At 39.9% G+C, this 25,492-nt stretch overlaps 1 protein-coding gene across 3 annotated transcripts in view; it reads right to left on the bottom strand.

The window, feature by feature from the left end:
- Nucleotides 1-25,492, bottom strand: part of KIF1B (kinesin family member 1B) — a 79,190-nt gene that overhangs the window by 22,864 nt on the left and 30,834 nt on the right. The window contains exons 15-24 of one of the 3 annotated variants that reach the window (XM_010137028.1): nucleotides 22,921-23,000; nucleotides 22,660-22,766; nucleotides 22,095-22,178; nucleotides 20,333-20,513; nucleotides 19,893-19,965; nucleotides 7,197-7,290; nucleotides 6,234-6,382; nucleotides 5,463-5,641; nucleotides 4,891-5,028; nucleotides 3,891-4,139 (exon numbers count right to left, since the gene is read on the bottom strand). In XM_010137028.1, the coding sequence (XP_010135330.1) occupies nucleotides 3,891-4,139; nucleotides 4,891-5,028; nucleotides 5,463-5,641; nucleotides 6,234-6,382; nucleotides 7,197-7,290; nucleotides 19,893-19,965; nucleotides 20,333-20,513; nucleotides 22,095-22,178; nucleotides 22,660-22,766; nucleotides 22,921-23,000 (1,334 nt within the window). Of the gene's footprint in view, nucleotides 1-3,890; nucleotides 4,140-4,890; nucleotides 5,029-5,462; nucleotides 5,642-6,233; nucleotides 6,383-7,196; nucleotides 7,291-14,236; nucleotides 15,746-19,892; nucleotides 19,966-20,332; nucleotides 20,514-22,094; nucleotides 22,179-22,659; nucleotides 22,767-22,920; nucleotides 23,001-25,492 lie in introns of those variants that run through there. The other 2 variants (XM_010137102.1, XM_010137174.1) reach the window with 2 other exon arrangements.

Below are 25,492 nucleotides of genomic sequence, written 5' to 3' on the forward strand. Positions count from 1 at the left end.
TCGAACTCGGTTCCTTGTGACACGCAGCCAAGGACCAGAGCTAGAAAAGGAAAGTGTTCCTTCTTGGGTTCACATGCCCGTTCCCAGAATGAATGAATGATCTTGAAATGACAGGGTAGTCAAACAGGTGTCAGTTGTGAACCAAAGAGACAAAAATAATACTACTAAAAAAACAAGTTGGTGACAAAATGCAAGAGAAGAGAATGATTAATACGGCTATAAAAGTAGCAAAACAAACAAAAAAAGAAAACCATACAACAACAAAAAACAAACCGCAACACAACACTTGACTAAGATTAGGATCTAATTCCTTTTCAGTCTGCTCCAAAGTGAGGTAAGCACTGATAAAGCAGGGGAAGGGAGAAAAGACTCAATTTAAAGTCATGAAATGGGAAGCTTAATTTTATTTTTCTTCTCTAAGAATCATTTTTAGCTTTGAAATGTCAGGGGGTGCTCATTTGAGAAAGCAGCACCGCACCATACAAGCAAACAGCCCCTCACTAACAAACTGAAATTGTTCACTTGACTGGACCAGGGATGGAGTTCAGGAAGGTGTGGAATTATACGCTCAACGTGAAAAAACACACACAGTTTGAAAACCACATTTCAAGCTAGGAAGAACGGACATTTTTCCCCAACATAAAGGAACTGAAATAGTTTGCATTGATATGTACACAGTAAGAGGCAGTTTCACTAAGAGGCAGCTGTTACAGAAGCCTTCCTACTTCAAAGCTAAACTAGTGGAAAGCAAAAGCATTAAACTGCATAAAAAAAATTTTTTTTTTTTTTTGCATGGCTAAAGTTCTAAAGTCGCTGTTCAAGACAAGACAGCCAAAGCATTCTGCTTTGTTAGCAACTACAATTTTGTCACCGCAGTAAAATGGGTATCCCCAAAGAAAAGATATTTTTCGTCTTCCTTAACTTTATTCCATCCAGTCACCTAGCTCACTGCAATCATTTTAACCAGAGAAAGAAAAGCACACGAGGCAAAAAGATTTAAGCTTCCTGTTTGCTGATGAAAATGCTGGATCTCCTCTGTAGAATGGAGAGCAATAGCACATTTGCTGTACAGAGAAAAAAGCTGGTTCGTGCAGCAGTACTGCCCTTCCAGTGCCATTCCATCTGCTTCATCACAAGACAGAACCAAGTTAGGAGTGGAAGAAATCTTAAGGTTATCCTCCTCTTCCCACAGCTGGGAGGACTCCCACTCGCCAAACATCCCATATGCAAGTGTCCCCCTGCACCTTAGCCCAGCAGACTGAAAGAGGGGGAGCTGTATTAGCAGAAAGATTGGTGAGGTAAAATGGCATACTCACAACAAAACCAGAAATGAAATTTAACAAACACAATTTTTTAAAAAAACTGAAACAAAACCAACAGAACTCAGAATGATGACAGATATTTTTGAAACAAACACATCAATTAGAGATTTAAATAAAATATCCCATAGTCCTCTCCCACCTCCCTCAAAACATAGCAATGCTTGATATGTCACACCATTAAATAGAATCAGCCTTAAAGACAGCGCAGCATGCCAGAAGAGATGGCTAAAGGGACCAGCTCTTTTTTTCCTTTTAATAGTGACAGTAAAATAAAAGACAGTCACAGCACAGAGAGAGAAAAAAATACTGTGATGACCAAGGAGTTGCATAACTACACAATTTCTCTTTCTCCTCCTCCTCCTCTCCTTTGTGACCTGGGCTCTACTGCTGACGACCCACTCAAAAAATACAAAAAGTTATTGGTTTTGTCCTACCCATTCCACAACATGTACAACAGCACACAGTTAAAAGCGTTAAGGAATTTTGGGTTTGTTTCAAATTGAAGACTACCTTGTGTTCAGGACAGGATCTACGAGGACGGACATACCCTCTGATAATTGCAAATCACACTGCTCAAAGTACAATTCTCATGCTGGAAGACACTAAGGAATCAAAGTATTTTCTACTTGGTGGCACTAAACAGCCTAACAGCTTTCTGCTGACAGAATCAGCACATCAGAAGAACAGAACAGGAATAGATCAGAACAGAATAGAAACCAGCAGCTGGGAAAAGCCAGTCACCCGTCCTCTCGGAGATAACACAAAGGAAGGTTCACTCCTCAAGACAATTCCCAAGCCAAGCCGAGTTCCTTATGTGCAGCTTACGTGGTTCAGGGTAGTACCCTCAGCTGCTGCAGCTCTGGGTGTCTGCCTGCGGAGACAGAGCTCAGGATTCTTTTCGGTACATGGAAACGGGAAGCAAGTTGTGCAATTGCCAGGAAGCACAACTGTTTTCATTGTACCCTGTATTGGCTCCGCTTGCGCTGTGCTTCCTGAGGAGTTTGTGAAATGAATAGCTCAGCTTTTTCCCACGCACTGAGGGTCCCGCTCTGCAAGAACACGCGCGACAGGAGAATATGCCAGGTGAGCCCGCACTGCCTCGGAAAAGCAGTCCCAGCCATCGCTCACAGTGCACACATGCTTTAACTAACCCCTTCCAAGCTGTTGCAACAGCTTTTCCAAACTGACTCTCATGGATGAGATTAACCTGAAATCATTAAGTTATATTAAACACATTATCAGACATAGCACACAAGGGCACAAATCACAAAGATCAAAGAAGACTAATGCAATTTCTTGCACCTTTAGAAACTATAATTTCTGTTTCAAAGACCAAATCAAGGAAGCTCCAAGTTCTAATCACAGCTTGTAAATAGGTCCAACTAAAGACAAAGAATGAGGCTGGACAATACAACTAAACTAATCTAAAAGCTCAAACTCAGCCCCTTGTTTTCACAAATTAATGCAATTAAATTTCCTGCACTCAGAAAATGCAAAATAATCCTGCCTCCCTGACTGTGAAGTCTTCCCTGCCTACAGTCACTGAAAAGGATAAAGTTAGGTTCTGATCTGTTCTCCTCTGTTCCTCCCTTCCACCAGCCGCAGAGACTTAGCCCCTCTTGTTCAACGCCTGTGGTAACTACCTCCTCCACTGCTTTTAAAAAGCGTAACTGGGGGAGTGGGAGCAGAAAAGAGGGCAGTAAAGTCACTGAATAAAATCTTTGTTTGTTACGTGTTTGAGCAAGTCCATCACTGAAGAAACTGTGCAAAGTACTACTGGTTTTCAGTGCAACGTGCTGTCCTGAGGGTCTCCACCGCAGACTGAAGTCCAATAGAGCCTTAATCATGTCTAGATTGGCCAAAGAGACACATCAGGCAAACTTGTTTCAGAACTCAATCACAGCACATGGGGAAAGTGCCAGTAAACACCGAAAGCCAGTGAATTTTAATGATGGTGACCTTTCACTACTTAATCCTGCTACCTAGAGGAGTCACGCATAAGCAGAGAAGGCAAATTATCTCAAAGAGTACTCTTTTCCTCATCCAGAAAGGGCCATTCTTCTTTCTTCTCATGCCATCTTTTCTCTTCAGACACAAAGGATGTTAAACGAGTTTTCAAAAAATTGATTTATTGGATTGGACTTAAAAAGACTTTCCATCGTACTCTGAGATTCTCTTCTAAGGGAGAAAATTACATACTACAATACTGTCCTAGTGATCTTGCAATGGCTAGATATAGCGTTCTTACAAATAACGCTTCAATACTGTACACAAGCAAAACCACTTTCATTCTATGTTGTGACAGTTATGTAGAAATAGACACATATTTACTCGCATATTTGTCGCATCAAAGGGTTCTTTTCTCAACTATTATTTACGTCTTCATGGCCTCTGACACAGGAATTTAAAACTTAATGTTACCCTACACTCAGTCTCTGGCAATTCCAATTTATGTATATAGATGTTTTGGCTGGCTTGACAGGTATTCTGTGCAGCACAAGGCAAAGCCATTGCAGTCTACAGCAAGAGCTGGTCCCTTTTGGCCATTCTCACAGTAACCTCACCAACCTTCCCACTAAAATGAACCAAGGGGATCGGTCGTAAAACGGGTCCCGCCCATCATTGAAGAGGTCTGATCCCTCCTCAGTTCCAACGTCGGAGCCAGTATCATCCACAAAGGCCTCATCATCAAAGTCCTCCATCTCATCCTGCTGTTCATCAGCCAGTTCAGTGATGTCGGAGTCAGCCGTGGAGAAAGTGGGGGAGGGCGTGCGATCAGCAAGACGCTCATTCACGCAGCCATGGAATATAGGGGAGCTAGATATCAGTTAACGGAATACCAATTAACAGAGTGAGGGGAAAGAAGAATGCTTCATTTAACAGCCGTCTGTTGCCATCAGCACAGAGAGCACTTGAACAACACGCAAGGGCTTCAAACCATCTGGGCTGCAATGAAAAGTAAGGGAAGGGATTGCTAACAAAGTCAGGAAAAAGAGCATCCTTGAACCGAGCAGAAAGCAAATGAAAAATAAATATAAACATGGCCAAACACACAGATATTGAGAGCACATCTATTTAACGAGCTATTCTTACTTCCAACACGTAGCATTTTTGTAAATAAAAATATTGTAAAGGTGCAGCTGACATTCGAAATAAAGGATAAGAATCCTATCAGGTACGCGATATTTCCATAGGGTATGACCAAACCATTGGAACCATGTACGCAGTAAGGCCCCAGGCCACTCTTCCCCTCAATTTCCAGTGTCCTTCACATTGTCACAGCTCTGCTCCAGTGACCTTAGACAGAACATAGCTAGCTACATTTTTTAAAAATCAACTTACAACTTACTGAGGGTCCAGTCAAATCAGATTCTGCAAGGTTACACCAGGACTGACAATTCTAAAGAACATTTTCTGCTCTTCCCTGTATTTTAAGTCTACTAGAAATCCCTGAAAGATGACACACAACTCTAACATTACTGGCCACACAGCTTATAACCACATTCAAAATCAAAGTTCATCCAGAACCAATAACCGTGTACCAGCAGTTGAAATAATCATCACATACCTTCCAACAAGCTTGAACCAGTGAAAGCGGTCATAAAAGGGGTCACTGCCTGTCATTGTGCTTTCAGTGTCATCCTGTGTATTAGACGCCATTTCTCCAGCTCTGTCATACATCTCACGCATCAGGTCCAACCTCTGCCTGCATAGAAGAAAGCAGAATTAAAAATAATTGAGAATGAACAAAAAAAGCAGAGAACACCAAGAGGGGTACACTGGCTTCACCTATACCAAATTACACCCAGGAATGGGAGAATAAAGAACAGAGGACCCTGTACTACTGTTCAATACTGTTCTAATTCCCTGACATATTAAGAGATTCTAGGAAAAATACTGTAGGCTAAGCCCACTGAGCACAAGGCGAGGTCACTGCAGCAGCTTACGTAAATCTCTGATTTCATTCCGACTTCTAACTCTTCTTCTCTCACATCTAATGCTGGAATATTTTTTGCTTAATTTTTTTCATCAGACAATGTTGCCAACTAGTTAGGGCAGTTTTTTCCATTCCACTCCAAAAATGTCATTGTTTTGATTCCTTGCATATAAGAAGTTTGTTCCCCAGTAATATCTACATACTTGAGTTTTTCTAAGGACCAGTAATGTGTTGCTCCGTTCTTCAGATCCTGGACTTCCACAGCTACCACTGTACGGGGGAAAGGCCTATTGTCTCGAGTCTTCTCCAACTCAGTGGGCAAAAGCTCTGGTGGCAGCGGTGAGTAGAGGGTGTCTGTCAGCAGGACAAACTGAAACTGCACCTGAATGGGAAAAGAAAAATTATTTTAGTTCTGAGAAGTCAGTTATCAGCATCAGAAATAGAACAGAGATCTAACCTAAGGTAACATATGAAGCCAGTTTGACTTTCATCTCTATGAACAGATTCAGGGGTTTTTTACGTCACTTTTTTATCTCAAAATGGCATAAATTTTATTTGTCAGCTGAGTACATATATCTGGCCTTTATTGTCACAGCTAGCAGAAGCCTGGAAAACTACAGACCTAGCACAGGTTGCACTCAGTTCTCTTGGAAAGATGAACGACCACATGAAAGCAAAAAGCAAAAAGGAAAAGAGAAGGCTCTGGGGAGATGTGCATGTGTTCATATTGACAGGACCAGCTCAAGGGAAATGAAGAGGAGGAGAATATATCAACCAGATTTGCATAGGATGTTCATTCAGCCAGAAGTCTGAATCAGAAACTCACAATTTTCTGGACCTTTTAAAAGCCCAAACTAATAAGCAAGAGACATGTAATTTTAAAAACCACAAGTAACTCTGGGCATTTGAAGCAGGATTACACAGTCAGCTCTGATGAGTCAGAAAATTCAAACAGATGCTCTGGGTGTCCCCACCTTTTTCTTTAACTCTACGCTGATCGCATTGGCTTCTTTCAGATACACTGCATTTCCCCAGAGAAGGTCCCTCAGTGAAGTAAACTGGTGAAATTTCCACTTCCTGAAAGCCCACTGGGCGAGTTCATACTCATGTCGTGTCCAGGGCACTAGGAAGAGCAAAGAAACAAAGAAATAAACCACTGTGGCTGCTTCTCTAAATCACTGCATGCAGTATCTAATACTACTGCTGACTGTCATCAAGTTCTCAGCATCTTTTCTGGAAAAGAAAAACAGAAAACAAAACCCGGAACTTTTATCATTCAACAAGGAAAAACTGCATTCAAACTTCCTTGCCATTAGCAGTGGAGATACAATGATCGGGTAAGGAGATTTAGAACAGAGAGAACAAAATAAATTCTGCTCCTGGTATTTTAAATTAGTTAACAATTATTAAACCCAGATGCTGAAACAGTGGCATGAAAGCAAGTATTTTGGGAGTAATCAACTTTATCTACTGTCCAGAAATGGAGTTATACAGATGTGTCACCATATGAATTCTAAAAATTCTACCAAGGAGAAAAAAGAAACTTCAAAATCAAAACAAGAAAACAAAGGCAGTAGTATTATTTTGGTTTAAGACATCTGAACTCGTCAGTGTCAAGAAGAGATAAGAGTCCTTCAAATTCAACACCACCAAATCAAAGCTTGTAGTTAAACTAATCTAGTTTGTGCACCAATTGAATTTGGACATGTATATCTACTGTTTATGCGGAACCTATTCCATGAATAGGTATTTTATTTCTTTATGCTGTGAAGATCACAGAAAAAGAAATTAAGTGTTTCACGGTTTTCTAGAGGGACTTTTCTACCTACTGTAAGAGATAATATGAGATAATAAGAGATAATAAGATAAGATAATAAGAGATAATAATGTTCCTTTAAGTTTGGCTATGCCCAAATTACTTCTAGCTACAAACTCACCTTCTTCTTCTTCCTCTTCCTCCTCTGTTGTTTCAGCTGCCAAGGATCGTGTCTCTACCTGCTTCTGTAAGGCCTGTAGCTTACTCTCATAGTCCTGCGGGGAGAGAGAAGATACCGTGTAGGAGGACAGACAAAAGCAAGGAAAACAGTTCAGAGAGACTAACACCTCAGATGGAATGACAGACAGAGAACAAGACCATGAAGACACTTCCATTAATGCTCAGAGGTAACATACCAACACCTATGGTTTTAGTATAATCTGTCCTTGAAAGGAGAGAAGGCAGAGCCCGATACCGTTAAGACAGTAGTATTGTTTTTTTAAAATCATCAGATGTACATGCTCACAGTAACTGTAAGAAGATTAAGCCTTTTTTTTTTTTGCTAAAGACTGGAAAAGGGGGATTTTTTTGAGAACCTGCTTGCTGCTTTCAGAGAGGTAGGAAATAGGCAGAAATAGAGAAAAGTACAGAAATAGATTTGAAAGGGGGGGGGATTATTCACCTTTTCTCAAACAGAATGATTAACAGCACCACTGATTTAGAAGAAAAAGACGTTTTGTTTTCAATTAGATTTTCCTCCTGGGATGCAAGCATCACTCTCTCACATACGCATTTAATATATCAGAAGATTGAAAAAGAATACCGCTGCTCTGGCAAGTGGGCAGAGAAGTCTGTGCAGAGGTTTCCCCACAAGGAGCACTTCAACAATCCCTTCGGGAATGCTCTTCTGGGGTAAGAGCATTTTCTTCCTGCTCACCACAGTCATGCCTGAAACAAATGCTACTAGGACCTAATCACCCTCTTATTATTTGCTGGTAAAACAAATACAAATTCAAGACACTTTGAGCAGTCACTGTGCTCCTGCTCTCAGAGCCTACCTCGTTACTGTATTTTATTTCTTTCAGATTAGCCTTTGGCATATATTGCATGAATTCCACTAGCCTCTCAGGGATTTCATACAAGAGTTTCAACAACTAAGAGTATTACAGAGTTCTTAAGGAGAATTCTTGAACCTCTCATCTTGTATTCGAACCTTCTCTCTTTCACAGTTCCAAATCCTAAAACTCTTCTCCAGTGCGTGGTCTGTAGTAAAGAATTCTTAAGCCAAGCAGCTACAGAAGGAAAGCTTTATGCTTTCCTCCCATCCTATTTAAGCATCCCACCTAAACAGCTACATTGCTGGTTAGTTTGGTTTTGTACAGCAAGTAGAGTACTTCACACTGCCACAATGTGACTGCGCCAAATTTAACACAAGTTCAGTCAGAAAGACCTTTAGGTGGTATTTGGAAAGAGATAAACCTGGAGGACATCCCTGTAAGTTTATAAGTAACATATCCTGGAGGTAGCATTCTAAAAACGTAGCTATGCTCTTAGAAAATACAGACTTTTCAATGCCATTAATTCAATACTCATGACCTACAGGGAGAGAAAACAGAACTATTAAAAATACATGGCCTTTGTATGAGGGCTGCGTTTATAATTTTCTAATTTCCTCTTGAAATTCTATTTGGCTAAAATGCTCCTTCTTTCTTTGTGTCTGCTCCATTTACTCCGAGATGGCTACATTCATACAGTGCAGTAAACCTTCGCCCAGCAACAAAACAACTACAGACAGAATAAACATAAATCCCTTCTTTTGATATTCCTTAAGAAATTCTTACTGATTCACCTAAAAACTATTTTAGACTTGATGGGAGGTTTCAGACTTATCTACAGTTGTGAAATGCCCAATGAACTCTTAGAAAATCATTAACATAAAGGCACTTTCTCTGACCTTTTTTCCCCCATTCATGTAGATGCTGCTATTACATCGGAACCAAGATAAAACAGGTCAGACACAAAGTGACAGAAACAAGCTTCTCTCACTTTGGGGAATACCAAAATAAATTAATTTATTTTCCTGTAGTCTGAAGCAGATAACCTGAGGCTGTCATTCTGAGTGGCCAGATGGTAGAAATGAAGAAATTTAAAGCTCTTCAAGTAGTGTTAAAGTAGAATCTTTGATTAGATTCTTCTGGAGAATCTGAAAAGCTGCAGAGGGGATGATCAAAAATCGGGAGCACTCCACTGTGAAAATTCTACTTCCAGCATGAAAAAAAAGCCAGGCATATTAAATTCATTGGAAGACTTGCTTCTTGTCTTCTCTACTTTCAGACTTGTGAGCCAAGTAAGTGTATCTTCTGTACATTTAAATACCTATGCAAATAAATGCTTAATATAAGCAGACACTTTTTATTGACTCCACTTAACATTACTTTTAAAGCTATGTAAAAGAATTAAAGTTGTTTTCCCATAATAAAAAAAGAAATCAGTGCCGTTTCCCTAAGCAAACAGTGCTAAGACTGCCCCCTGGCACTCGACTCTATGGTAGTATTTTAAAACAACTGGTGCTGAGCAACAGATCAAGGATGAATTTCAGGTTGGTTCACACGAAAGGTGACTGCACTGTGAAAGGGTTGGTTCACCCTGCTGAGGGATTGGTCACGCTTCCAGGTAAACATTTCCAGGTCTGATTAGTGATAATACACACATAATTGTCAGTACTGGTGTAAAGGTGGCCAAGTGCCAGAAAAAAAAAAAACGAAGCCGCCATCTCGAAGGTCCATGCCCTAGACACTCTGGAACCCAATACATATTGTACAGTTTCAAACTGGTTGATAGCATGAGCTCCATGAATGTGAAGAAAGGGAATGCAATGTTTACTTTGTCCAGTAGCATGGAAATATCTGAATGCCCTAGACACTCTGGAACCCAATACATATTGTACAGTTTCAAACTGGTTGATAGCATGAGCTCCATGAATGTGAAGAAAGGGAATGCAATGTTTACTTTGTCCAGTAGCATGGAAATATCTGAAGCTACAACATTCATAAATTTTGTGGAGGGGGAGAGAAAAAAAAAAAATCCAAACCACCATTCTCTCAGACTAGGCCAAGGTTTTTAAGACCAGACTAGACCAGCTCTGTAAACAGAACATTGTACTGAACAACTTAGATTCTTTAGTTGCACATGCTGTCTGCAGATGCACTGTAGTGCATGTGATTCCCTCCAGTATTTTGAGGTATACAAAACAGTCAGTTGCTTTTGTCTTCAGTGAATAAATAAATAGAGAACAAGCAGCTTTGCATTTTCTTCCAGAATTCAGATAAACAGCACGCAAGATGGAACAATGGGACAGCACTGAAGAGGAGTATGGCTTGTACCCCCTTGTGCTATAAAAAGCTTTTTAATGTTTGGGTTTTCTAATATGAGTAAGCTGTGCCACAGTACACACATCTGCATCGGCTGCTCTTCACGTAACAGCAGACAAATCAGGGTGGATGGACTTAGAAGAATCTGAGGAACAATTAAAGAAACCTGTTTAACTTTGCTGGAACAACATCAACCCCAAGACAAAAAATGAAATCAGGACAAGCCTGCAACCAAGCTCCATTTCCATTTCACTGAGACAAGTCTGACACTTACAAGAGTATTTCATAGTTTATTGAAGGAGCACTTGTTACAATACAAACCAGTTCTGCTTCCCACAAGGCAGATGCTTGCTCTTAAGACAATCCAAAACTTGTTTATTCTTAAACAATGGACAGATCTGAAAATCCCATATAATTCAAAGGCAGCTCACGGCTTTCTTTACAGTACAAATGGGTACACAGCATAGATTTCTCATGTGGCAGCTCCTGAAGTGGTTCAATGGGAAGTATCCAAGTCAAATTTCAACATATAAAGGATAAAGAACAAATTTCAACATATAGAGGACAAACAGTGAGGGAGATATTGAAGCTATGCTGAATGTACTGATAAAAAAAGCATCCTCTAATTTGACAGAGCCCTAAAATCAAATTGCTTGAGGAAGGATGTTGAAGTCAATCAGAGGAGCATTAGTGACAAGCATTTCACTCCTTCACACCCCCCCAAATCCACGTGTCCCTAGTGAGTTCCTACAGGATATTTAAGAAATCCTCACTAAGGCTCTGGTGGAAACCAGCCAGCTGTCAAAGCACACCACACATCAGCACTCAGCAACGGCAATTACCCTTATGAAAACGGCACTCCCACCACGCATGCCACATTCCCATTAACCTGAAAGCCTGTTCACACAGTCTTCTGTGGAAGCAGCTGTATTACTGTTCATTAGCTCCATTAATACAGAATCTGGAGTGAGAGGTGTGTGTATTTCTGAGTAGTGCAAGGATATGCACGACTGACTTCTCACAGTGTTTCCCTTATCAGATGAGGCACTGCACTGTAATTAAGATTTGATTCTTAAAGTGGGCAATTATTTTAATTGGAGATTTTTTTTCCTCCAAGTTTCATTTCTGTAATATCCTCCTAAAAGGCAGGGGAAAAGCTGCTTCCTCTGAGCGGACTGGACTCCGTGTGGACACTGACTATCCTTTTTTTGTCAAATCATAGAACAGAATAAGCAGTGTATTTTTTCTAGTACTGCACTAAAACTGGGGTAAGACAGACTGATGGTAACCCATTGCTCATCACCACCACCACTCAGGCACTTACAGATATTTCTTCTCAGATTTTGAAGCTGAAATAAATTTGCAAAAACTTTAGGGCCCAGGATTAAAATACCAAGGAGTAGGAATTTTTAACCTCTCATCAGTACACATAGTTGCATGGACTTCAAAATTACTCCAGGCTCAATCACATGGTGGCTTCACACAGGCAGCCACAATCCTCAACAAAAATGGGACACAAGATAAAACTGGTTTGGTCTTCTCTCATGACCTATCCCACGCAGCCTAGCTCTGTTTGGCTCACATATTCCTACAGAATTAAGAGGATTTTCCCAGGCATGTATTTTTAAGAGTCCAAGCCTTTTTGAGGATTTGAAAGAACTCATTACTCTTGACATGCACAAAAACAAAGTGCAAGGCACTTCTAAAACAGGATTCTAAAATAAAGGCAACAGCAAAATATTATTTGCAGCCCAAAACTCATTTTGCAATTCTGATTCAAGCTCAAAGAAAGTATTACTCATCTACAAGGCTTCTTTTCTTTAAAGAAAAAAAAAAATCAAGATATTTTTGGACACGATTTAATTTCCTTCTTTCAAGTAAGCCAAAGCATGAGACAAATGCAAGTGACAAAGCCATATTTGGACACAAAATTAAACCTGCCATAAAAACAAATGGCCCAAGTGATAGGACCAGCTCATTCTTTTAGGACAGAGGACTGACTTTGTATTTCCTACATCAGCAGGCCGGTATCCTGTCAGCAACACATGTGCAGAGACTTAAGAGGTGACACTTGATTAATCCACAGGTGAATGGCACATGGCTGCCAGGTAACATGTTGCAACCAGCACCTGCACCATGCACAGCTCAGGGGGAGGACAGGAAACAAAACCAAGATGGAAAATAAGCTTGAGGTACTTCCTACCCATCTACAGCTATGCTGAAACACGCAGAAGTAACGATTACCAGTAGGGCTTGTATTTTATCAAAAAATAAGCAACCTCAAGTAAATAAAGGTTATTTGTGCAAAACAGCACAAATCATTTAACTGTACAGACACACTGCAAAGTGTATCTTACAAATGCGCTGCAGTAGCCAACTTTGTGTTAAAATTTCAAGTTAAATTTAAAAAAGCAAAAAAAGTCCTCAAAGTTTTAGATTGGCTTAAGTCCACAGATTTTCAGAAGTAAGTGCAATTTTGTCTTGCACTTTAAGAAACTGAATAATTAAAATGGGAACTCTCCAACTGAGGTAAACACCCAAGCTCATAAAGCCTATTCCTTAATCAGTAGCTCTTCAGCAATCTGTTTGAAACAATCTGAAGTAGGGATTACAAGCATTTGTTTTATGGCAAATCACCTGCAAGTATAGACCTCTTCAGATCAAAATAGATATCAAAAACCTCAACTTGCATTTTGAGTTTAGGGAGAAGGAAAACAAATCTTACTTTCCCCTCAAAGTGACCTTCTCCTTTATTAATCAAGTCTTGAAACAGGGGTTTAATCCAAGACCAGAGGCACTGACATGAGGTATCACATTAAGATGAAGCAGTTCATCTTTGAGGAGAATTCAGCCAATTAAAAGTAGTGAGCTATAAATCTTCGTAAGAATACCTATTTCAAGAACGTCTCCCAGACTCATGCCTGAGAAAACTGAAAACTCAAAATAGAAAGAATTAGCTTTTTGAGGCTTTTTCCTGCACCAGAGTGTTGAAAAATCCTAGTTCCTTTCCACAACCTGTTGTACAATAATTAAAACCTATTATATTTAGAGATACAATGGGAATTAGAAAAAGCTTATTTCCAAAGTATTGCTTCAGCAATATATATATATTCTGACATAAAATTCCATTCAGGCAGGTTTAACTGTCACAGCAATTTCATATCAATAATTATGAACTTAAGCGGAAGAAGAAAAGGCATCTCCTACTCAGGGAGTAGGACTGTTGTGACCCAATAGCTCTTCTTAATTTTTCTATAAAAAAAGCCACATATCTTGTCAGCCGACAACTTTTGGTTTATAGATTATTATTACTATTAAGAATTTGAGTTAAGTGTTGAAAATACCGTTCTGAAGAGCCAGATCAATTTAAAAAACAGATGGTCAGTCTCCTTATTGCTAAGAAAAAGGTCACAAGAAACATTCAATGCTATAAACTAAACTCCTCTTTTGATTGTCTACATAAAACACAGGAGGAAGGTAGCACTTTGTCAGTTCCAGACAGTATTTTCAGCATTAGAAAAATACTCCAAGACACACACACAAAAAATGGTAAATGTGCTAGCAGGGAATTCTCCCCTCCACATCCCTTCCTCCAAGTCTTCTAGTCTACAGAAAAAGTTCTTACAATTTTTCAGAACGTTCTTCCAATCAATGTTGTTAAAACTGCAACAAAAGTCACATGCAAACTGACGAGGCTGAAGGGCCAGTACCTTGTGTTTGTACGTCAAATTAAGTTCTACCTGGCCAAACAAGCCCCCAGAATTAAGCAAAGCCAATCCTGGCTGATCTCAATTATAAGCCAGAATTGACCCTGCATCCCTCCTCCCCCAGACTGCTCTTGGCCAACTAATCATACTGTAGTTTCTCTGCCCGTTTTCAGGTTAGGTGCTGAGAACTGGCGCCTCATGCGTGGGGGCGTCACAAACTGGTTATAGTGGTTAGGCCGGTCAGTCTGTTTTGGGTGGGAGTTAGCCGTGCTGCCTTCTGCACTGCCGCCGTTGCTGTGGTTGCAGTAAGGTTGTCGGTGCTGGTGGATGTGGCGTTTTTGCTGGAAAGTCTGCAGGTCCGGATTCTGCTGCCCGCTGTACGAGTGCAGTGATTCAGAGGAGCCCGATGCCTGACGCCGCAAACCTTTTTGAGAGCCATTATTGAGGGAATTGCTTCTCCAGCGCAACTGAGGCGATGGCGGCTGCTGACTGCTAGGCTGTGACTGTGCGTTTAACTGCTGCCTGTTAATTTGGATATTATCTTGATTCCTCTGGGGGCCACAAAGATTCCACAGCTGCTGAGGGTCTTTAGAAGCAGCTCTACTTTCTTTTTCTTTGTTTTCATCTTTGTTCTTATCATCTTCTTTTGGAATTCTAACCTCAATAACTTCATCCTCTGTGATAATTATATGGGTGCCTGGACTCCATGAGTTCCTGTGTTTGGGATTGCTTTTGAAAGGGAACCGGGGCTTGCGATTTTCAGGCGGAATAAATCGGTGAGGCATATTCTGTCGACGGAGCTGTTTTGCTATTTCCTGCTGCTGCAGATTTTTGAATCGAATCTGTTCTTGCCTCATCCAACGTAATCGCCCACGTCTGAAAGCTGGATCACCTGCCATTAACTGAGAAACACGCTCCTCTTTAGCAAGGTCAACATTCTCGTTTCTTTTTAAGTCACCTGTGGGCTTCTTATCCACATCCACCACACCAGCGGAGTTTGGAGACTTAGCATTAGCTAAGGCTGATTGAGCTTTCTCTGGAGACCCTATCAGAGGCAAAACCTTCTCCATTTTTAGCATCTTATTTCGAAGAACTTTAATCTCTTCATCCTTCATGTTGTTCTGCTTCTTCACTTCTTGCAAAATATCTTCCAATTTGTCTATATGCACCTTAAGGTCATCCACATCAGTTACTCCTTTAACACTGGCCATAACATCTTCAATTTTCTCATCTCCAACTCCTACTGTATCCCAGACATCACGAGCAACAGCTCGCCACGATTCACGCTCATTTGGATCCTTCTTCCCATACATGGCACAGAGCTCTTTCATTTTAACAATGGCCAGAGCCTCAATCTCCTGCCTAGTGTGCCTGAAGTCATTGAGTGCTACCTCATAGCATATCTCTTTCACAGCCTGAATCTTTAAGTCTGAGATGGTAACCCATTTGGAGTCTTTGCTAAGGCGTCGACGTTGGGGTATCTGGTACATTTTAATAGGTTCTCGTTTCTTCCCACTGCTGGGGAGGCCACACTTTTTTACAATGGTTTGGAGCTTGCTGGGGGGCAGCTTCTCTCTCAGGGAAGTGATCAGTCTCCAACTCTCCTCACACGATCTCTTGTCCGAATCATCCCCACTATCAGAGTCTGCATCCTTTGGAAAAACAAAAATCAAGAAGTGGCCCCAAAATAACCAAAATTAAAATTGTAAGAAAATGGAAAAGCTAAACAAGAAGTAGCAGGCAAAGAAAACTAAATCCAAAATCAAAATAGAACAAGTGATACAGAAGTCCTTGAAGACTGAGCGTTAGGACATTAAAATGTATCTTCAAGAGTCACGGACTGTCAAAATTGGAGCTCTTCACTAAATTAAGATTAACATTATATTTAAAGGTCTTGTCATCTCAAAATAGCAGACAATCTAAACTCTTCCCTCCCAATCCCTTTCAAAATCTTTAAGTAGATCCACTAAAATGAAGTTCCTGATTAAAAAAAAATATATATATATAAACCAAGTGTAAACTGTACTTCACACATGCTACAAAGACATGCAAATCCCCGCCACACACATTTGCCTTGGTGACTGCTGTTGCTTCTTTCAGCAAGTCCTCCCCAGGTAGGTGAACACAACAGGCATCATAGAAGATGTCATGAGCAGCCAGAGTAAGTCGGGTTAACACTGGTTAGTAACGTTGCACGTGGTTGCAGGGATGCTCAAGTTTAGAATCCACTTCACTACAACAGCAGCCAGAGAGGTGTTAGACGATAAGAAAAAATGAAACAGAAGCAGCCGAAAGGTTCAATGTTAAAAGGACTGTGAGTGCCACTATGACAGGTGAAGACAGTGGTTCATACTCCAAGACTTGCTACAAGCTAAAAAGATATCCAGAATCAGAGTTTCAGAGGTGGGTTGAGGTTCGGGTTTTTTCCCCATTTGGCACCTTGTGGCTTAGTTTAAAGAAAAGAAACATTAACGGTCTTGTCTGTCCGAAGAATGAGTTTCAGAAGGATGTAGCAGTAATGACTTTAAATTGTTTTAATAAGAATTCGCTATTTGATATCCTTGATTTGTCCTCTTCTCAAACCCTAGAGCCTGGAGCTTCCGCACACTTGCTAAGAGTTATGCGTGTTTTGCTTCTTCATTATAACTTTTCCACCTTTTGCTAAATGATTTTTAGTGAGCAGTGCTTCAGGTCTCCATACACTAGGAACATCTGTTCAGGTTACTGCCACCAGAAGTTAACAATATCCATTAGAGCTTACTGCAACCAGGAATTCAAGTCAGGCTACTTTTCTTTAAAGGATTACAAGTTAAGACATCTCTTTAACAAAAAGTCCTATGTATTATTGTGATCCAAACATCTTCAGTAAAACACAGCAGTTTTTAATGAACCTCTCTCTAAACCCCCTATTTGTCACATGGAGAATTAAAATACATGAGAAATTAGGAACAATAATAGCCAGTTACTCTAAAGCCAAAAGGAAACCCAGGTCATTGATTCAGAACCACAGGTCCCTAGACTTAATACTTCGTGTAGAAAACCACGAAGAATAGGGAATACAATATAATTTGTTTTGGGAATTATGAAAGGGAATAAAAGAAATACTGTTCTGCCCTATGGTCAACAAAGCTCCGTAACCTAAGAGTCAGATTATTTGGGCTTCTTGTGACCTTATGTATTTTTACTATTTAAAAAAACAGCACTAGAGAATCAACTTCTCCTAGCCTAGGTCAAAATACGAGCAGAACACTGGTTTAGAAATAGAACATAAACTCTTTGTGGGTTTACAGCCGACAAAATTTGTGGCCTAAGGAAACAGCATCTAACAACCTGCATATTGCAGTGGAAACAAAAGATGCTTTGGAGGAAGGCACTGTACAATCTACACATCCAAGGTTACTTCCATGAAGGCAAAACGCGAACTACTCAAACATTAAGTCATGAGTTCCACAGTATTATTCTTACAAAATTACCATACTACTACTTATGGGTAAAGTATGTCTTACGTATAAAAAGCTGATGAAGAGACACTATGTGGTCATAGCCCAATGGGCACTCGGAGATTAACCAGACCAATGACTACAGGTATAGACCCACATTCTAATGTCAAGTGGTCACTGCAAAGGCATTATGACCAAGCAAACCAGGAAAATAATCTTTGCTCTATTAAATAAACACATTTTTGCATTCGATTTGTAAAATGGAGAACAATTATTTCTATTTTCTAGTAATACCAGCAAGGCAAATATGTAAGTTGTAAATTTGGGGTGACAATTTTTTGTCTAGCACATCTAACAAATACCCGAACTGGCTGGAATCTCAGCACAAAACCAAAACAACCTGGTAAACCAGATGAGCCAGCTTCTAATATCCAAGATTATTCTCCAATTTAGAACAAGAACATTTATAGTTCAATATCAGTCTTACACAGCAGTACGTTACGAGAACCTGATATTGCAGCTGGGTATCTCAGCAATGTAAATACTTTTAAGGTACACAAGATTAAATGCATTCCCAAATTTCTCAATCATTAATCAACTCTGCTGCACGAGTGCATTGACCTGTCCGTTCCACACTCTCGTACAGTGACACAGAAATGAGAGATGTGTCTCGCAGTTTTGCCATCATCTGAAATATTTTTATGAAGAACTGCTATAAGCAGAATACTGCTTAACAGACCAGTGATCTCATTTGATGTGACCCCTTACAACTAGGAAAGGTGTCCCTCAGGAATTACGTTGGTAACGCACGTACGATAGTCTTCCACCTCTGTCCGCTAACTGAAATCAGCGAAACCAAAATGACCTTAAAGAAGCTAGCAACTGTATTACAGGATTAAAGAACCCGCTATCTAAAGAACCTTCCCCTAATCTTAAGCATACGGGGAAACAAATTCCCTTCACAACACTTTCATAAACGCAGCCTTGTTGGAAGCAGCTCCCCAGTCAGCCAATTCTCCCATCTTTAATTCATACAATAGCTTACGCCTGACAGCTCAAATTTAAGGGAGGGAATTCCATTACTTGCATCTCCTTTGACACGAAGCCAAAACATACTCAATGCTCAAACTATTTTTATTTTCACACTGAACTCATTTTTGCCATACTACTTTCAGCTACACAAATCTTAACTAAAAAAGAGCAGAGATGAAACATTACGTAAGTCACACCTTAATTTCCTTTCTGAACTAAGCGTTGCTTTGGTTCAAAGTCTGCAGCCACGTCTCTCCAAGAAATGAGAGTCTTGTGATGAAATAATTATAGATGCAGAAGTCTTTAAGTATATAATATAAATAATTTTTTAAAAATATAGCTTCTACTGTTGGAAGCCACAGTACTTTGCTCCATTCTGGTCTTGGGAGAAGGGGAAGATCCTTACAGTTTAAAATCCAGCATGCATTTAACCCACAGTTTTCACTAATACTAGAAACAAATGAATCATGATTTTGAAATTTTAATTAAAATTCAGGCACAACTACATTTGCATACTGGCTAAAAAACAACCCAATATAGTTAAATCAGAATCAGGAGACTCAGGTTTCTTAAGAAAATCTAGATTTCATTCCCAGGTTTGATCTTGTTTCTAAAATTCACAGAGTGCTTGTAGACCGCATGTGTGTCTCTCTGTAACGCACGTCAGAAGATATTTGTGGTGAGAAGACTGAAGTCTTCCTTTATCGGACTTCATTTATCAGACTTCCTATTTAAGCAACAGGTGGAATTCCCATTGTTCTGAATGAGTCACCATTCCCTCTGCACACTGATCCCTAGTCACAACCCCACCATCGGCACGTGTACCACTAAGACCCTCACAAGGAACTCCATGCAGGGGGAGGGAGAAGGGTTAAAACATGCACAATGCAGCAACATTTTCAGACATCATTCAAAAAATAACCCTAGTGTATCAACGTTCTAGGAATCTCTTTGGCAGCACAAAATTAGTATGTTCTGGTGATCCAAGACAAAAAAAGGCAAACATCCCAAGAAGTAGCTGTTTAGACTGTTGAGGTGGAACTTCAAAAAACAGAGCACAGAAATGCCCTTTTTCAGGTTAAGTTGCATGAAATCCAACCTGACCCAACACAAACTGATTAAAGCCTCTTCATTGTCAATTACAGTCTCTGAATTAACATGAAGGAGCTCACTCAAAATGATAATTTACTGTAGACAAATTATTTGAAAGCAAAGGGAGAACTGCATTGTGCAGACAACCCAAGCAGGTTTCCTAAACTTTCAGATAAGCAAGGACAGGAATTACTGTTTGCCAAAGGTATAGTTAATCTGAAGTAAGGACACATACCAGCCTTTGCTGCTCCAACAGGAGATCAGCTTCCTCCTTCTCCTTCTTATACAAAATCTCCATTTCTTGTAATCTGAAGAAGAACAACAGAACAGAAGTAGTCAAAGACGTCATTATTTTCATGTTGGCGTTACTCTACATGCACAGCCCTTTGAATTGTAAAAGTCACTGAAAAGGAGCTGTTATTTCTCTATTCCAGTACTGCAGAAGTGAAACTTTCTGCAAGTTGCAATTCAGTCCTTCACTGAGAGGTCTATAGGGTTAGTGGCAGGTGCTCACCTGTGATTTTTAAAGGAGTTAGAGCACCAAAACAGTGAAGTAAAATGAAGGAGCTTTCTGAACTTTCGCAAAAGGTAGCAGAGAAGCTATGCAGCGAAACCCAAATAACCTACAGCTGACTCCTCATTGTTTCAGGCAGGAATTTTGAGTTATTTTGTTACCTTTTCTCCATCTCCTGCTTCATGTCAATGCCCTGCTTCTCCAGAAGCTCCCTCTGAGCAAATGTCCAGTCAACTGGCTCGGAGGGAGTCTCAGCTGACGGTGTTTTCTCTCTTTCTGCTCGTGCTTGCTCTGGATGGTTGAATCTGAAGACGTGATTTTTACCCATGATGATACGATTTCCTAAAAATAGGAACAGAAGTTAACTCTCTCAGGTAAGGGTTTCAAAACACCAAAAAAATAGCACTGAATGTTTCATCTCATTTATTCTGTTGAGTGACAGCAAAAGATTGCCCTATCAGGATTTCTGTGCACATTCAAGTTAACTAGGTGCCAAAAAAGAAAGAAGTGCCTAGTTTGTACAGAATAAGCCTCTGCTGCTAAGTAGCAGTGCTCACAGAGGACGACATCACCCTCAGGGGTCCAATCTAATATCCCAGAATGCATCACAAATTCAAGGACAAGCTTGGAGACTGACCAGCAGTTGCACTAAGTAAATCACTAAATCTCATTCCTCTCCTCCAGTGACAGTGCCAAAACATGGGCTTCAGCAGAATTCTCAGCTTGGAAAAGTGTAACTTCAAACACTGGAGTGCATGGAGCTTACTTTTCTCTACAATGTGGTTTACATGCACTGATTTTATTGGAGTCCTAATCAGTGGGACTTATGGGCAGGTTTTACAGCTTCTTTTACACTAATGCCAGAAGAGCTGAAGAAATCTAATAATGTCAAGTCTTTCAGCTAAATCCTAGAGATATCAGACGCCCACAAAGCCTGAGACACATGCATGATGGAAGACAGTAAAATGCCTCTGCTCCTCCAGAGAACATATTCACAAAGTTTTTAAAAGGAATAAAAAGGTAAATAGATCTCCAAAGTCACAAAACTGTCTTTCACAATATATTACTAAAATACAGGCTCTTAAAGATGTCAGAGGCCACGTCTATATTCTTCCAGTAACTCTGTTATCTAGATGCAGAAGTAAAAGGAACAAAAACGTTGTGTTTTGTTTTTTTTTTTTAAAAGAGAAAGTAATTACTAAATGATAAAGTCCTCGTGTTCAATATGAGCCATATGCAGGCACAGAAGCGCCAAACCTGCTTTTTTCTTCATTGACCAGACTAGCATTGAAGCCAGTACACTTGGTTCTGTTCAGAACTTGCTACAAATAATTCAAGAGGTGAGGGGTTTTTGTTTGTTTGCCTTTTGAGTTTTTTACCAGTAGAAGCATGGGGGAGGGACACAGAAAGCATCATAGTTTGAAAGCGATAGGTTAAAACTCGTAATTTAGGGAAGTCACTCCCTCCTCTCAAATTCTTCCCCCACATGCCTTTCTAAAGGAATGCAGGGAACTGAGCGGGAAATTGAAGGAGTGCAAAGAGAAGCAGAGGGTCATATCTTAGCTTTGCCAGGAAACTGGGAATTTTCCATCAGCAACTGGCAGTCTGTCTGCTCTGTCTCACTGAGACTGCCAAGGGCAATAGGCTTGGGCAAGAATGTATTTGAATAATATCAGGCTAAGGAGAAGGACAAGCAGCTGCATGGCATCGAATATTTATGTGCACTTACAGCTAGGGCAGCAAAGAACAAATGAAAACAAACCGCTGCCAAGAGAAGAACGGTACCAACTTCTGCACTGCCATCCTTTAGCAGCATTGATGCAAATCTTAGTGTAAATGGGTTTAACACATGATGCAAATGTCACATATGGACAATTGTTAGATGGAGAGTTTATAAAAAACATGCATTCTGACATTTCTTACCTGAGCGCAACTGCACAGGCTGCACTACCCTCTTGCCATTCACATAGGTTTCTGATCGTTCACAAGGCTCCAAAGTAACAATAACTATGAAGAAAACAGCATTAATGAATGAGACTTTAGAGAGCATTATACAGAAAGAGAAGTGTGCAGACCCTAGAGGTCTCTCATTTTCTACTCATCTTCCTGCTAACACCAAAACAAGACACAAGGGAATCACTCCTTGATGCCATGCTGCTTGAAAAAGAAATAGAGCTCCATCAGAAGATCAATACTACTGACATTTCCACATATTGCAATTGGAAATTATTATTGTTTGTTTGAATTGTCATGTTTATAATTAACCAGGATCAGAATTTAACTCCTGGACTGACTGCAGCCTCCAATTTGAAGCTATTATCACTTAAATTTTATTTTCTTCCTGTAAGACTCAGGAAAACCATGAGTAAAACCTGATGGTTTTCTTGAGACAAGAAAACAAATGTCAAATACCAGTATCCCTTGGCAGACTATCAAGTGAGGAGTGAGAGATTCAGCAATACTTTGCTAGGAGAAGTAGTTTTTTTACCGTCACCGTTGTTGTTCCTCTCACTTCGAAAGATACAGTGTTCTTCTTTGATATGAGCCCCACTCAACACAATGTCTTGCCTTCGCTCAGCGTCAGCTTGGCCAACCCTGGGTGTAATAGAGCATATTTCAAGAGCAAATCAACTACAGTTCCACAACCGTGTAGGACAATACAATTATTACTTAAACTCACAGTATTTCCAGCCTGGGGATTTAAGCAAGCGAAAAAGCAGACTGAGAATGCATTAGCACCAACACCCACCTAGTAATACCATCTTTGATGTAGTACAGCAGACATTCAGACATGAGTGGATCTTCATTAAGGTTTACAAGATGAGGAGTCTGAAAGAACAAAAAGAAAAGTTAATTATAACTGAGAACCTACTTTCAAGCTTCTTCCAGCAGCTGTGGAGGAGGTGTATTAATCCAGCAGTTTTGCGATGTATATCAAGGTTCTTCCATAATGCATTTTTTCAAACATAACCTCCTGCAGTACTGAAAAAGCATCACAAAATAAAGCAGAAACACAGCTCAGATTGCTTAGATATCTGAAATGTAAATCAGAGGGACTAAAGGCTTCAGCTGGGAAAAAAAAAAGATTGCTTGTAAAGTCTCTGTAAACTTTGGTAAAGGAAACAACCTTTTCAGCCACAGCAGAAAAGGCTGCTTCAGTAAAATTTTGAAACTAATGTGGAATTAACTTTTGCTTTTCTTGGGCAATACACATCAGGTGCTCATCTGACAGTCTGTTAACATCAAAAGAAAATCTAAAACTACCAACATTCTCTGATACAAACAGCCTAAAAGCTCTTCATCTACGGTTCTTCTAAACTTAAATCCACTACAGTTACCAAACCAACCTTCTTCGGTGAAAAAACCCCATTGGAATCAGCAAACAAGTCACAAGGCCTTGATGTGAAAATCTAGCCAGTTAGACAGCAGTAAGCACAAGCACAAAAGAAAAGGCAAAAATGGTTAAATAGAATTAAAGAAGAAAAATCACAAAAGAAAAGCAAAACTGTAATAAGCTACTTGTCCTTTCATTACCCTCAAATAGAATAAATTTAGCAAAAGGAAATAAATTTGGCTAAGGTTCCTTGGGAACATTGCTTCCATCAACTTATTCTAGCTGCAAAGAAGTTTACTTGAGAGACATGTTAACAGCACTCAGCTTACAGAAGCTCAAAAGTTACTGCATGTTCACAATGAAATCAGTCTATGAATGAATAAGTCTGATTGTCAATTGCCCAATGAAAGACTAAACTATAAAGACAGAAAGGAGCAAAAAAGACACTTTTTTCACCCCTAAAAAATTAGAGACCACCTAAAACCACAGCTGAAGATGTCCCATGCCGTCATCACTCTTCACTGCATTCAAATCAACATTTGGAGGTGTATAAAGCTCTGAATTTAAGAGAACACTGGAGAGAAACCAAATCCCAGATATAATGAATTGCTGAAACACCATGACTTGTGCCACTTGGACATTTTGAAAACGATGCTGTGCTCTATACATAATGTGTTTTAGCATCTGAGTTCATTTACTACACTAAATCTATGTTTGAATGGGCAACAGAGAACTCTGTAAGAAATAAAGCCCAACAGCCTGAAAGATGATGATAGTAAAACCATTCACTCATTCTGAGATCTGCTATTCATCCACAGGCAGTTACATCATCAACTTCCTCTTGTACACCTTTCCTCAAGCATGAGCTGAAGGATCTTCCCTGCTCCCACCTTTGACAACAACACAAGCAATTAAATTTCTATAACCCATTTCAAGAAGTTTCATGCCATGAAAGGTAAAATTGGTAGATACAGCAATGATTGCACAATGTGAGACCTTTTAATTTGTGAAGAAGGCAAAATTTACCTTACAGAGTTCAATTTACTGGTAAAAACACAGTACTGTCCTAGCAGCATATGATTAGACATATACTGCTACCTCAGAAGTGCAAAATTTTTACTAAAAAACCTTCAAATTTGCTATCTAAACATCCTAAATTGTCACAAGAGCAGCCACAGGTACTAGAAGGAGAACTAATGAAACTGAAGCGCAAGGATAGCAAGGAACAAAAGCAGACAGGACTAGGTCAGGAGTTCTACTTTTCCTAATAAATCCTATATGGATAAAAAAAGTACCACCTATTACCAAAGCAACTACTTAAACCAGATTTATACACAAACCTGATCAGCTGAAAATGCACCAAAAGAGTCATCAAAAAGAGCTGAGGGCCTCTGAGGGAAAATCTAAAAGGAGATGAGGGTCCGTAACATAAGAGAAAGAAGTGTAAAGAACACTCAATGAATTAGTGTCTTTACAAACCTAAGGCACTCCTGGAGAAGATACCAAAAGAAAACCAGAGTTCTACCTGCTCCAAATGTAACAGTCCAAGACTACTGTAAGTGAGGGATTAAACATTTTAACCAATTCAGCAGTCCTTTATTGCTGTATAATGCCTCTATATAGGTCCCTGTTCAACCTCAGGTCAAATTTGTTACGCACTTGCCTGTGCAAGTTTCAGGCTAAAATATCACCCTGTGCTCCTTCTTCAAAGATTTTTGACACACAAGAAAGTACGTTCTTTTCCTTGTACTTCTTCAATAATTCTGCTTTAACTGCCTAGATAGCTTTTTATTAACTTCATCATTTTATATTTACTGCACTGATTCGTGCCCTTTTCCTTCGAAGTTCTGCTTCTTCCAAATTTCAGAAGACTATTGGCATGTACTGAAAGAAGTACTGCCCTGCATCCCCTACGATCAGTGGCTCGTTAGATTACAACCCCTTTTATCAAGGGAAAAAGGATTAACCAACAAATTCAAGGAAGAGC

This window comes from Buceros rhinoceros, unplaced genomic scaffold (genome assembly GCF_000710305.1).
Source record: "Buceros rhinoceros silvestris isolate BGI_N320 unplaced genomic scaffold, ASM71030v1 scaffold8620, whole genome shotgun sequence".
NCBI lineage: Eukaryota > Metazoa > Chordata > Aves > Bucerotiformes > Bucerotidae > Buceros > Buceros rhinoceros.